General features: G+C 38.8%; 1 protein-coding gene across 1 annotated transcript in view; it reads left to right on the top strand.

Moving 5' to 3' along the window:
* LOC139127607 (ankyrin repeat, PH and SEC7 domain containing protein secG-like) overlaps positions 1 to 15,949 on the top strand; it is a 70,351-nt gene that overhangs the window by 24,150 nt on the left and 30,252 nt on the right. Inside the window, exon 7 of the mRNA XM_070693519.1 lies at positions 3,075 to 3,173. Within this exon, the coding sequence (XP_070549620.1) occupies positions 3,075 to 3,173 (99 nt within the window). The remainder of the gene's footprint in view (positions 1 to 3,074; positions 3,174 to 15,949) is intronic.

The raw sequence follows: 15,949 nt of genomic DNA, 5'->3' as shown, positions 1-15,949 counted from the left end.
AACACAAGCTCTGATGTGTGCAGCATTGTGAATGCAACATTTTTATGTAAATCCGCTTGCGACCAGCATTATGTGAAGATTTGGAAGTCACTATCTTGTTTCGAAAACGAGGTGTATGCATATAAAAATTTCCCAGTCCCAGCTGTGTCAAAAACGGGTCTGTATGTATAATTGTGCAGTTGTATTACGAAAGCGAGGCCCTTTATGTATAATTTTTGCAGCTGTGTCAGAACGAGGCCCTATATATATATAATTTTGCAGCTGCCTGAAATCGAGACTGAACGTAAATGTTTTCAGCTGTATGTCTCGAAAGCGAGGCTCAGTGTAAATTTTCGACCCTTTTCCCAGCATAGGCTCTATGTGTGTACGTAGTTATGTAGTTATGTAGTTATGTAGTTATGTATATATGTATGTATGTATGTATGTTTATGTGTGTATGTTTATATATATATATATATATATATATATATATATATATATATATATATATATATATATATATACATGCAAACACGCACACACACACATATATATGTATGTACATATATGTATATATATATATATATATATATATATATATATATATATATATATATATATATATATATATATATATATATATATATATATATATATATTATCACAAGAACTGGCCCGTATCTCCACCTGTGTGATGTACACCAGCACAGATAAGAAATCCATATTACCCCTGTTGTACGTAATCAACCGGAACTATTTTCCTGCATGGTACCTTTCCTACCTGCACGTCGAGAGGCGACGAACACAGACCGATTTGTCGTGATCGATGCCATGCTGTCATGACAATTTTACAAAAAAGGTGACCCGACAAATCCGCACATGGAAACATAGACGGCATGTCCTATGAACTTTCGAGCCGCAAAAACTATAGCTATTATCGAGAATCGAATGTGGATACCGTTGATCGTTTTTTAATGGCTCAGTAACGTCGCGTCGCGGCTATAGACAGCTTATGTCTTCGCTACAGCCTTACGCTGAGGGTTTGATTCCGAGCTACATTACGGAATTGTTTGTGTGATGAAGGACATTTATCGTTGTTAGTCGAATGACTTTATGCTTTGCCCCCTATGTCGCTTTCCCGAAGATTATACTGTACTCATTTATTAAGTTGAACCTACGTTGAGGTGTAGATTTCAGGTTTATCGCCAACCGGGATCGCCAGGTAATTTACAGGTACGACTTCCACATTGAGCCTTGCCTTTCGACTCGACTGGAATCCGATGTATTTCGAGAGTTGACTCAGAAAACACACACATCAGAACGGAGTTTCCGTCAAGTAATAAAATTAGGATGTATCTTCGGGCGAGATATGTGTCACTGCAAACATCAAAGTCCGTCAGACGAAAACATAGACGACCGAGATCGGAATCCGATTTGACACCGGCGGAGACCAGTGACGGCAGCCTTGTGGCCACACACAAAACAAACATGCGATGTGGCCTACTATTTGTGCCATCGAATTGAATCTTTCGCGCTCCCCAAAGTCGAAAACTTGTGTGATTTTTTCAAAAGCCACAGCATCTCTAAGAATGAGAAATACTGTTTCGATCGTGTCGTTGCATTTTACTTCATAAATCTATTCGTAAATATTCTAAATACTATGGCTATCCGTCGCTAGCGCAGTGAAAGCCATGTTCGCCGATAGACGACTTGCCGCGCCTGGCATCGACAGCGCGAGACAATGATTAACACGATCACGTGACCGAATCCGTATGTCTGATTGGTAGAAATACCGTTCCATGTATCAAAATTTGAACTTAATGGGATTTATGAATGAAAGTATATATATCTACTGGGTGACGGGCCGCTTTACCCGTTAAATGAAAGTGAGCCGCGTAAATAAAAGACAAATCGCGACGAAATTATGCAATTTGTTACAATAATTTTGATTCCTCTACGTCAAAAGAAAAATAAGGAGACTGTTCATGCCTTAAGTATATAATCCCATGGTATTTTTCTCTGTTTGACGTCATCGTACACTCGTGTTTTTCGCGGAGCCGCACAACTTCTCGCCTTCGGCTCGAAGTTGTACGGCTCCGCGAAAAACACTCGTATACGATGACGTCAAACAGAGAAAAATACCATGGGATTATATATATATATATAATTCCGTCGAACTTAAGACGATAAAGCCTTTTGTTCCAGACTCAATTTTGTTTGGTGTTTTTCTGTTATGTTATATCATAATAACACAACAACATGAAGAAACAACGTCAAAAGGCTCTCTTGTTCTTACGATTGTAGAGAACAACACAAGATTTACATGCAAATATCCAGAGTATGACACGCTTGCATTGTCGCAATAATATATTCCACTTTAAAGAGTAATTCGCCAAATATTGTTCTGTAAGTTCTAAATGTCAAAAAAATGAGCTGCTGAAAGTGGTGACTTCTCCCTTGCAGGTGTCGTAACTGTACTTTGAGAAGCTTTTCGAAATTCCAATTTTTTTGATGGGCAGCAATATGTTGATTTTATAGATAAAGGTTTCTGTTTGTGTTTTCCACGTTATTTATTTATTTTACCGCGTCCTGTATATTAAATTCATTCAAAAATTCAATTACATAGCACATAAATAATGGCATCTTTTGCTTTTTACTTGTATTAAGTACAGGAAAACGTGCAATGACCTCGACATGCGACGGACAAGTATGAGAAAACGTGAAATCTGAGATATCACATCTAAATAACGACATTTTTTGTGACTAAGTCTTCCTTAATTATTCATGTTCTTTTTTGTCGCAAAGACTAAATATTTCAGCGTGATCTACGTACGAAGTAATCTTTTTACAGTGAAGATATCTTTTGCATTTTCATCAATTACTTTTCAGTATTTTTAAAATTACATCACAAGGTCATTTAGAGGAAACACCGTGTTATCAGAAACACATCGGTGTTCTTTTAAGATTTGGAGCGAAGCCTGACATCGTCAGGAAAAAACCTAGGATCTTGATGTTAAACGCCAGACAATGCAGATATTCCTTTCCTCCTTTTAAAATACAACCGCCTAAATGCTATTTTTTATATTTTCAAACAGGTTAAACGGACCCCGTTGTATAATGCAGTGATGGAAGGTCACGAAGCCACTATAGAATTACTGTTGCAAGCTAAAGCAATAGTCGATATAAAGGACATTGTAAGTATTATCTCCGCTGATATTTTAGCGCACAATTGTTCCATTCCGTGGGGTTTGCGTATTTAGGGTGGGAGATATCATCGTGATATGCGCATGATTTTAGTTTTAGGATTTCATAGAATGTACCAAGTTCCCTCGCCAAAGATTTTCTCTTCATACATGTTTTTAACTATTTCTTGTACCATTTCCACCATTTGATCAATGCCGCCCTGTGTTGCTTAGTTGTGAAAGGGACAGTGTGCTTATAATGAACAGTATGTTTGCTGGCGGCTTTGGGAACAATTAAACTCGCATGCGTCTACTGACGAAAAAAAAACTGTCACCGCCACCTGCGAATTGCTAACAGCTAGTTTATTTTTGTCGGCAGTGGCTTTGGGTTCTAAGTAATGCGTTAGTTATCGCCAGTGGCTTTTGGTTAGATAACATTCCTGCTATCAATATCGATTGATTCAGAAAGTATTGCTTTATGGAGAATTGTAGTTACTGCTGTTTGCATTGTGGTTTTATCGCTGTTAAAGATAAATTTTGCTCCATTCTTCTATATATCTAACACAAGGATAATTGAACATGTATACTAAATATCGTTCCGTAGTTTTGTCTTAGAAATTGTAACCTGACGTTATACTACTCGGAATACTTCACTTTATAACAGTAATTTAAACGTACATACACAGTGTAGACTTCTCCATAACTCCGTTAAAAAGAACTTAGGATAAACCATGATAAAACGTTTGTTTTGATGTGTCATGAGTGAACAGCCAATCGTATTACTATACGAACGGGATCTGTGGAATTGTCCTTTCTAGGATTTAAACTTCACATCAGAATCTTAAAAGCTACTTTTTGCAACATTTCACCAAACATGAAAAATTTGGTCGAATTCAGTGAAGTGTAATATCAACTTCAAAGACTTAATCGTCGATAAAGGCATTAGTATTTGCATCTCTTCACTTGTGGTGATGGTCGGAAGATTTTGACAACGATAAATAACAAATGCCTCCACGATAAAGGATAATACTTATATGCCTACCAAGAAATGATTAGTTGGTAAAGGAAAAATATGTTTTGCGTAACATGCAAATAATGTACTTATTAAACGACTACCTACCAAACGTTATGTTATGGTAGAGATTATCTTGCCAGTAATATTGTGCGTGAATATCAACATTTTCCCACCGTTCACTTACCTCGGTAAAGATGACACCATTATTTCGGTCACTAATTGAAGCCATTAATTCAAAAGAGGAGCACACAGGATGCTTTACGTCAGCAGTAAGTGCTCGCGCTTTGCGTAGTATTGCATTATCAGTGACTGTGCACTGAAAGGGACGGAGTGAGTCTAGCAATAATTGTAACAGCTGTTTGCGAGATTTTCAACAACTTCTTGTGATTTACGGTAGACAGCAACGAGAAATAACATACATTGCAATAAGTCAGAAGTGGTTCAATAATACTCCGATATAGTAAGATTAACAGGTATGAATATACATCAAAGGAATGTAGCCTTTAAAGCACGTGCAACATCTGCTGATATTTCGTTTGAAGAGCTGCTGTATAGTGACTAAATGAGAGTTTATTGTCGAGAATTACGCATAAATACTTGAAGAAGGTCACCTGTTTAACAGCAATTTGGGTCATTTTGGTCAAGAAGCTGATGGAAGTCGATCTTAAACTCTTTCGTCTTTGATACATTTAGCTCTAAGAAATTCGAGCTACACCAGTCAGAAAGATATTTTATCGAATTTATGTAATCAATTTTCGAGTTAAAATCACTTAGTAGAGCAAATACAGCAGCATCATCAGAAAATTTGGCTAGTTGGTGAACTACTCTCATTCCAACTTTTCCCCACACACATCTGGCCTGCTTGAGATTATAACACATGCTGTAATACTACTGTTCTAAATGTTTATCTACAATGTTAGATTAGCCCAATGTTTTGACACCTTTCACGAAGCACGTATGTGATTGGATAAAATGGCTGTTCTGAGCATTTGTAACTACCCCTAGGCCTATACACTGGTCAGACATCCGGTTGTCTGAACAACAAAAAGCTGTCACACTACTACAAACTTTTGTTTGAGACGCCATGCCAAGTTTCTTCTCAGTTGGTTCTAGCATAGGGGGGATTTAGATCATATGCTATAAGACAGCTCAGCAAACAGTACAAAAATAGTATGACATAAATTACAACTGAAAATTCATCTAAATTGATATACTGAAACTGTATAGCAATCGAAAAATACGAACTTCGGTCATTATTTTTCAGCATGATGTGACACAATAAATGACTCAATCACCGCACTAAAACCTGGATGTCCCGTGACGAGAATAGAGAGAAGCCGTCGGGGATGGGGGAGGGGCTAGAACTGCAACAAAATGACATCAAATTGTTCAAGTTGGCGACGGTCATTTCAGTTCAGTAAAGATAAAAATACAATCAAATTTGCAACACACATCCGGATTGCGACCCATTCGATGACCAACTCTTTCCACATTGGTAGGAATGAGACATGGTGCCATCAGACTAGTTCCTCTCTGGGGACATTGCCAAGAGGAGAAACTACCGATCAGCTGTTTTGCTACTTGGGCGCGAAACATGAGCTGACGTCTGTATCTCGATCCACTTTGACCGTATCCATGAACTGATGCCATGTTGTGGAAAGCGTTCATGAGTGCCTTGTTCAGCTTGTGGTAAAACACAGCTCTGTGCCACCGTGGCGATGATCGACCAGGCGTGTAGTAAGCCAGCTGTTGATCAGTCAAGTCAACACCTCTGAAGTACTGATTGTACATTACAGCAATGTTCGGCCATATTACTTCAATTCGTTCAAAAGCACCGGTTCTTTTATCTTTACATCGACGCCTCACTAGCGCTCGATTCGGTCTTTCCCCGGCATAATGTCAACTGTGGTGTACTATGGTCAACAAGGTATTTGATGGTTTTTGATGTTTGACCATGAACTACCATGGTTGGCCATGATATGAGAACACAGTAGGCATTCCAATACTATGGTCTACCACAGTTAATCACGGTCTATCATCACTGACCTGTTTATGGATATTGGCTACCATGGTTGACCATGATATTTGATGACTGATTGTATTTATGACCGTGGTTACCGATGGTCAACTATGGTTGACCATGATATTTGATGACTCATGGTAGTTTAATTTTGATGCCAAATTTTCTTGTTGATCATATTGATAATAGGCTGTATGTATAAAAACTACTATATTTACATAGTTGAGTCTCTTGATATCATTCACAGTTGTTAGAGAAAATTAATGTCATTGCCCAGGAAGCTTAGACCAATTTGCTGTATTCTTGTTCATGTCAGATGACTGTGGACAAATATCGAGCTGAATTTCTTGGAATCATTGACATGGAGGGCATGAAAGCACTGCTGCAATGGCAGGAAGTTAAGACTATCTCAGTCTCACTCAATGTTTGCCTCGGAACATGATATCAACATAGGCAAGGTCATAGGTCCATTGTCATTGGACCTTTGACCCTTTACCATGATGTCACATGTCATAAAGCTATGCATTTGATTGGCTCATTTGAAGCAGCCATCTTCAAAATTCACTTCAAACGGATTGTCTGTTCAGTGAACAACTGGAAAAGTAGCTGTGTTTTTAACATCGATTTTGGGAGAAACTTTGGATATTTTTGCTCATCGAACATTCAGGGAAACACTCAGAAGATGCTGGAGGATGACCTTTGATAGAATCTGAAGGGCTTAGCTGTTATTGCAGTGGACACTATAATGGAGGCTAAGTTTGCTGATCCTTAAGTGAGTCTGTCATGTTATAATGACACCAGTCAGGGATCACTGGTGTTTTGCAGAGTTTTGGTGAGGTTTATACCATGATTTTTTCTGTTCTGACAATTTTCAACCCAAGGTTTTGATTCAAAAACCATCAAATACCATTGGTCGGTGATCATGGTTGACCAAGGTAAATAATATGGTCAACCACGTTTGATGCCCATGGTCAACCATGGTTAACCATGGTTAACTACCTTGGTTTACCGTGGTTGACCATGGTTGGTGACCATGGACAACCATGGTAATTTGTGCCATTTAACAAACATGGTCGATCATGAACTACCAAGGTTGACCATGGTCATATGACCATGAACTAACACGGTAGTCCATGTTAGACCACCGACACTTTCGCCGGGGCTGTTCAGAGACTGCCGTGCTCATAAATTTCACCATTTTTGTGTCTTTCCAGGCACATACTGTCATTGCGCCGTCTTGAAATACCGAGAAACTACCACGTGGCCATCACTCTTCGTCGTCAGCATCAGGCGGTACGACTTGTGGATCATAGTTTGCGGCATTTTTTATTTCATTGGGTAAACCTAAGGTGTACATCTTGCAGGTTCCCATGGCAGCAATATTATGCACGTAGAGATGGTCAAACAACGGGGCAGAAATGTAATATGAGTCCATAATGACATGATGTCCTAACTCATAGTAAGGTCGAATCAGCCGTGAAACAACTTTCCCAGGTCTGTTTCCCCTGAAAACTTGGGGGTTGTCTGCAGCATCGGGATCAAGACAGTTATCAGCGACAGGTTGATGGACTTCGTCGATGAAAACGTAACCCGTGGCGGACTAACTGAGAGTGTAAACTCTCATTCCATATTTGTGCGGTTTTGCTGGATTGTAGAAAACATTCTTTGTGCGGCCCCGGTAGGGGATGACTCCTTCGTCGATTGCCAGTTCGCACATCGGGCTCCTGTGCATTCTGCTGTTTGCATTCACTCGATCAATGACATTTTGTACTTTCAACATTCTATCCCGTTTCTCACTTATCTTTTGGGCTGTATACATGGCTGTGTTACGAGCACAGTACGGCTGTGTGCTGTAGTATAAATATCGCATCAGTAGCTTGAAGCGATCACGGGAGAAAGTTCTCTTGACGAAATTATGACCAAAGCAAACATGGTCCGACCGATACAGCTGGATTGCAGGCTGCCAGCAAATTCCAAATAGCACCATCACTCCAATGATTGCTTTCATTTCGACAACCGTCGTCGGTGTCCAGGCCGATCTTTTTCGTTCACTCGCATTTGCCCTTCTCCTCTGTCTAGCGTAACAATTAGTGCATCGGGTAATGAATCTTATCAGATCCTCGTCGAATATTTGCAAAAACCATTCGACTTCTGAAGCATCGTCTGGCAGCGGGTTGATAAGCCCCGGCTCTGGACCAATGAACTCCGGTAAAAGATCCAAATTACCAGTTCGTAGGTCTGTGTATGGTCTGTTCATGGTACCACCGGCAATACTCGTTTCGTAGTATTCCTGTCTGCGCTCTATTTCTTGTTGCATCGTGGTTTCTCACTGCCTGTAATATACAAGTGAGAGAAAGAGATGAGCTTTACGAACCAATGTTTGACGTCAGCGGCAACAGATGTGCCGTTTTAAATTTCTAATGTTTGCGTACAGTGTAAACACTTTGAGGTCACACAGTAAACAGTAAACACCGCCGATGACAAATAACATTCACTTGCACTTCATTTTTCATATGTATTTCATGATTCTATTCAGATAATAAATTCATAAAATGCATTTTTTCTTTCATATGTAAATAACGAACATCCCAGGTTGCTACACATTGAGGCATTTTCTCACTTTGCCCAATATTTCATGGATCGTTCTCGAGAGAACAGATCGTCTGGTTATTGATAAAAACCAGATGTTCGTGCAAACCGACGGCTGAGCGAGGTCGTGTAAACCTTAGTAGAAAGGAAGCAGTCGCCACAGTGTTAATAGTAACCTCTGTGGCTTTATTTTAGGTCACGCATTCGTCAGTCCAAGGATGTAAAAAATTTCTCTTCTACCTCCATGGTTAGTCACGGAGCCAGGAGCGAAGCGAGTACCTCCATGCTATATGGCAAACATTGTGGAAAATCTTGATCATTGCATGTTCACTGTGCTTTGAATGTCATTACAAACGGCTTTGCTAGGTCTGCATAGTTTTCCTTGTTCGATGAACGTTAGTGTTGTAATTGTAGGGAAATTAGTGAAACCAACAAATTTGTCTTGCTTTATTCGGAATCACAACTGCCTTACAAAGAGCATGGAGCTAGCTCTATGGGGCTACCAAAAGTTAATCTGAATTCGCTGCCCACATGTGGGAGTTGTCAACCTGATGTAACAGATTTCCAACCGATTAAGTATGTGCATAAACGAAAAAGTAAACTCATGAATTTTAATAGACGTGGTGGTTATGGCCGATTTGCCCAAAATAGGCCATAATCAAACACGCCTAAATCTGAGTGGGAAAAAGCAGTCATATGGCAATTATTTGTATACAAAATAAACAGGAACGGACTTAAAAGACATCCTTAAGGGGCACCAGTATTTGTGGAGATCATCGTAGATTTGGACTGTCCGACTCTTACACATTGTGGCCTGTCAGTAAGGAAATTATAAACCAAGAGAATGATTGAAAGTGAAATATTGAACTTCAATAGTTTGTCTACCACAATATGACACTGATTAGTGTTATAAGCAGAATAATGTCAATGAACAAAATCTTTGCATAATTACGGGATATATATCAAGATATTCTAACAATTTGGGAAGAAGACAAGCGACTGCGTCATCTGTACCTTTTTTACGTTGATATGCAAACTGATTTGGGTCAAGCTTTGATTGAACGTAGGGGATTAGATTTGACAAACCAACCTTTCAAAACATTTCATAATGAGGGATGTGACGGCTACCAGTCTAAATTAGTTTATTTCTGAAGGCGATGAAATATTCGGAACGGGTACAATTGTTGAAGTTTTTCCAAAGTTAGGGGATAGTACCAGTGTTCAAGGAACACTGAAATAAATTCTTAAGCACAGGACCAAGTTCATCCGCTCATGCCCTTAGCACACGACCAGTGATACCATCTGGGCCTTTGGCTTTGCATGGTATCGTACATTTCAGCTGGCGCCGTACATCACAGGTAGAAATGACTGTGTCAATTTTGAAGTGGGGATGGACAGGAGGACAGCCTTCTATTACATTCTGCAGAAAAGTCTTTTTTTGGTCAAACCTGGTGTAAAATATATTAAGATCTCAAGCCAGTGATTGTGGCTCAAATAACGACGATGTTGGTTGTACGAGACTTTGACCGGACATCTTTTTCAAATAATAAAAAACCTTCCTTGAATTAATGTTGTTAAACTCACTTTCAACCTTCTTCCTGAATTTAAGTTTTTGCTACCTTGATTTCTGTACGTAGTGATCTAATTAGTTCCAGAGACCAGCTCTGGAACTGTTAGTTTTTGCTCACTTTCCTTCTTTCTTTCTTTCTTTCTTTCTTTCTTACTTTCTTTCTTTCTTTCTTTCTCTATTTCCGGTATTACTACCATAGAACATGCTATACACAAATTTTACCTTAATTACCCAGAATGCATTGCGACACGCTTATGACGTCATCGCTCAGCTCGGACGGATTTTACGGGCATTTCTTGTTTGTTTATTGATTTATTTTTTATTTGGCATTGCTCAACTATCATATTGCGTTCAGTTATTAATAATTCTAGCTTTTTTTCGCTTTGTTTTTGTTGCTTTTTGATTTTATTTTTTCTCTAAATACTCGCCGTACGTGGCTATACTGTTTCGCCCGAATGCTCATGAGACAACAATGGCGGCGTATCGCTCGCACAGAGAGAGAAAAGTACGGTTTTTGAAAGTTTACAAGCACGGATTGGCATATCGTGTACCTAGGCGAGGTGGGTGTGCTCGAAAACGATGATCAATGCAAATTTGGACTCAAAATCGACTGTTTTGGCGGAGAAACTGCCCGCCGTATTTCTGAGGAGCCACCAGCGGTTTTTCCTATATCAGTCTGCGGGGCTGTGGTGGGAGGGCCGGTAACACACAGCCCTGCCATGCAGAGGTAGCCATTCATAGTGAACGTACTGTCTGTCTCGCACCGGCATGCGTTGGCTGCATGTAAAAAGCAACTCAACTTTCCAAGATCAAACGGTCAGTATCTTGTGAAAACAGCGACATAGCAATGAAAATTGTTTTAGTCTGTGCTTTTAATCAAATGAAAAAGCATGTGGCTCAATTTCAACGGCCCAGGTCCGATGTTTCCTCTCGTCTGATCATCGTCGTAAATCACTCGCCTCTTTACGGCAACAGCTCAGCGCTACCCGTCAAGCGATTGATTTTTGCGTAGGTCAGCGCGCAGCGGAGCAAAAATTATTGCTCTGGCTTGCGAGAATGTCGTCTGATAAACATTTCCGTGCGTTGTCGCCCCCGTATGTATTTGTTGCGTTTTTACCGTACATGTAGGCATTTGTAATCTGTGTACTGTAATTCTCCGGACTGCCTTGTGATAAGACTTTTGCTGAAAATAAAGCATAATACTAAAAAAGTACCGCTAGTGTTAGAATTGTAGGTCAGTCACCAAAGTAAAATCCAAAGCACTCTTTCATTCTGCACCTATCTTTGTCACACATTCTCTCGTTTCTTCCGCTGCTCTGGTCTCTGGAACTTCGCTTTTGCTTGCAAATGCTCTCTAGTTGTCCTTAGACTTTGTTGTCTATCTTTATATCGGTATGCTGATTGTTTCTGTTTCAGTAAGAATTTGATATTTGAAGTAACCCAGGATTTTGAATTGCATAAACTAAGAGACTTTTTGGACACAATATAGTCTTACAAAAGTTAATATAATCAGTTACGAGAGTCGCATGATCATTCAGATCTCTTGTCTGGTATGAAATCATCCCAGTTAGTACTTGCAAAGCAGCCTTGTAGCTGTGCGACGGAGTCTTCAGACCAATGACTAACCTGGATTTTATTGGGATTCCATCTTTTGAGCACCTAGCGATAAGTTGGAATGAGCTGCATCATGTTATGGTATGACCATTGACAATTATCTTCTTCGGGGAATCGCCATGCGAGAGGATGTTGGGATACAGAAACAGTGTAGAGACTCCAAGTCTTCAAAGATAACTCCAACTCCGTTTATTTCTTGAAAATGGACACTACATATTGCCAGATAGTTCCTTCTCTCAAGATGTTGTCCCTTCTCTGAGCTGGTATTCGTAAAGACACCTTCTATATACAATTCAATTCGTACAATCCTTATTTACATACAAATGAAGAGCAAACTCGTCTTGAATGTCTCTCCCTCATAGTAAGGTATTTGGTGCGAAAGCACCTACATGTATCAATGGCCAACACCATAAACACGAGAACAGTATTACTTGCTATATTTCTCACATAACGTATAGTATATCACACATAATTAACATTTATGCAGAATTGACGTCAAAGTCAATGAACTCTGTATCATTCCAATTTTTTCTATGAATGCGTCGCGCATGAATTTTTAATTACAAATAAACGGTAAAATCAAAAGCATACAACCACTAATAAAATTTAGTAAATACGAAAACTTACGCAACTCAAGAAAATTTAAGAAAAAGTTCCTTACAACAGTTGATATTATAAATATACATAAATAGTGAGTATTATGGGCCCTTTCTAACAATAATATTTTCATAATTTGTGTGGAACCACAAATCGACCAATCTTACAAACCTAAAGCGAAGGTTGTTCTATCCCTTCATTCTGAAAAATAAATCTTTTCCTTGTTTCATCTTTGACACTTTGTCTTATTACGTATTGCAGAACCATAAAATTTCTTTTCCATATCTTGTACAACTTCAGTCACACAAAATTCACCGTTAATGGAGGCAGAGTGGGTTTTATCGCCGATTTCTCAATTCAAATTTCACAGAATGACGGCGTAAATTATTTCCGTCCTTTTCACTTTGTGTAACTCCCATTGGAGGGAGGGGGGTATTAAATTTAAATACTCTCAGTTTTGTCTTTCTCGAGGTTTCTTTAAGTGGAAGGACTACATCTCGATAAATTCAGAGGATCAATACGACACTATAAATTCATATTTTCGTGACTTTGATCACATTTAGGGGCAAACGAAGTGAGTCACACCACTCACAAAGTTCATTCTTACTTAGGCCAGCCTTGCTTATGACGCAAATCATTCATCCAAGACTAACTGGTGACCACACATTTGTGTTATCTTTACATGTGATCAATTAACAAATTCGTAAAAAAGACAGCAATGCCTTGCCTGTAATTTTTCACAAGGTGCTTCCATAAATACTCTCGTGCGGCATCATTCATGTTATTTTTATCTTCCCATGTATTATACTTGTGTGAATAGTCCTTCCACTTGACTAAATATTGTAATTAGCCGTTTCTATATCGTACCTTCAAAACTTTCTCCACTTCATTCATTGGTGCCTGTTTACTTTCTGAGCCAACTGATCGTGGGGTGTTATTGTCATGGTCACCACCAATTGTTAAATATGGATGAACTGAGTGTTCATTGTCTTCATCATTGTAAGAATGTACACTCTTACTGGCAGCTGAACTAACATAGTCATCAGGAGAGTTCCCGATCTCGTCAGCTGCTGACGATTGAAACAGAACTTGTAATTCATCTTCAGACTTATCAGAAGTCAATGAATTAAACTCTTAAGGACACAAATAAGCTTTCTTCAGCCTGTTTACGTGGATCACCTTACGATACTTGTTATTGCTATTTAAAAGTCGTAACTTATAATTAACAGGACTCACTTTTTCTGAAACAATGTAGGTGCCTGTCCACTTGTGAACAAATCTCTTATTTACTTCTGGCTTAATTGACAGCTTGTACAAATACACTGCATCTCCTATCTTAAACTCTTGAGATTTCTTAATACGGTGATCATGGGGTTGTTTCATTTTACACTGATATTTCTCAATATTATCTCTTGCTAACTGATGGGCTATGTTTCTTTTACTTGCCAAGTATTTCAAATGGGTGTCTATATTTCGTGTTCTTCCCTCAACTGGTTGAAATTCTACATCCATAGGGAGAGTAGCTTCCCTTCCATATAACATGAAAAAGGGAGATGAACCGTTGCTTCTTACTCTTGTGGACTAACTCGATAAGCAAATAGCACAGAGATAATATAACGATCTGTATCTTTCTGTGTGCTATCGACAAACATTGATAGCATGTCAGCTAACACAGCATTAAAACGTTCAGTTTAGCCGTTGGTCTGCAGCCTGTAAAGAGTCGATGTTTTGCGCTCTATATTGAATATTTACAAGTTTCTTTTACTACCTGAGATAATAAATTTGATCCTTGACCACTCAATAAAACTCTGGGATTTCCATGTGTAGCAATTACTTCATCAAACAATATTCTGGCCACAGTTTCTGCTCTGGCATTCCTCAGAGGAAAGGCTAAGGGAAATTTGGAAAAATAATCTGTAAGAACTAAAATGTATTTATTGCCATCATAAGTTCGGGGTAATGGTCCAAAGATATCAATTCCTAGTCGATCCCATGGTCCACAAACGGGAATCAGCAGTAAGTTAGCATGGGACGGGGGCATGGCACGTTTCATAGTATGACAATGGGCGCACGTTTTAAGATACATATAAACATCTCGTGGCATTCGCTCCCAAAACTACCTTTGTCTCAAAAATCCCAGTGTTTTAGTGTAACAAAGATGTTCACCCACGACACAATCGTGGACCCTCTTCTACATATAATTCCTCATAGCTTTGGGGATAACTACCTGTCTAATACAATCAGTTTTCGTAGTAGCTTTCCCAGTGGGTTTCCAATAATGATATAGAACTCTGTCAACAATATCATAATTAGGAGCCATATTTACTTATTTCTTAGCTAACTTTTCATTCTCAGGTAGTTCGTTCCTTTCCATATAATTTAAAAGGTTAATTAAATATGAATCATTTCTCTGTTCCTTTCGTAAGCTTTTTATAACTTCTTTGTCATTTTCATTGTCTGCCTTGTCGGTATTGGTTTCTTGATCTGAGAAAGTGTCTTGGCCTGTGACGTAACCTGAGGTTAAGGTTTCCATGCTCCCACAGTCAAACTAGAAATGGTAGGATGCTGAACTAAGTCTATTGACTGCTTTATCAACCAGCATGAGACTGTAATCAAGTCGATAATTTATTTCAGGAGCGTTCTCAAGATCAGTGACGTTTGAAGGAAAACCTTCATACTGATGATACAGTCGCCATGACAACCCGTCAGCATTCATATGTTTCTTTCCAGGCCTGTAAAAAATCTCATAATCCAGTTGTTGCTATGTCATTATCCAACGACCAATTCGACCTTTTGATATATTTTTTTTAAACATAAAAGTTAGATTGGAATGATCAGTTACAAGAACAATGTGATTGCTCCTTACATACGGATCGCAATATCTAATAGCAGGTATAACGGCCAGGGCCTCTATCTCTGTGATTGAATAGTTCCATTTATGACAGTTTAAACTCTATCCTCCATACAAACTGATACGCTTGACGCCAACTTGCTGTTGTGTCAAAACAAATCAAAGGGCATAAGTTGAACAATCAGTATATATAATGAATTCTTTACTCATATCAGGGTACCCAAAAATTGGTGCTTCACATAGTATCTGTTTCAATTTCTGAAATGCCTCCTCGCATTTATCAGTCCTGTAAAATTTGACATCCTTTCCCAATAATTTGTGAAAAGGCCTTGCTATTATTGAAAAATTCTTAATAAATTTCTGATAGTAATTTGCCATTCCCAAATGATTTCAATTGTGTGACTGTGTGAGGACGGGGATAATTCTTTACAGCTTCTACTTTGTTTTGATAAACTGAAATTCCATCTTGACTAATAATATGTCCTAAACATTTCCTACATTTCATAGACTGACACTTGTTAGGCTTCAATTT

Source organism: Ptychodera flava, unplaced genomic scaffold (assembly GCF_041260155.1).
Source record: "Ptychodera flava strain L36383 unplaced genomic scaffold, AS_Pfla_20210202 Scaffold_33__1_contigs__length_2856901_pilon, whole genome shotgun sequence".
NCBI classification, from domain to species: domain Eukaryota; kingdom Metazoa; phylum Hemichordata; class Enteropneusta; family Ptychoderidae; genus Ptychodera; species Ptychodera flava.
This window is presented reverse-complemented; position numbering and strand designations above follow the sequence as displayed.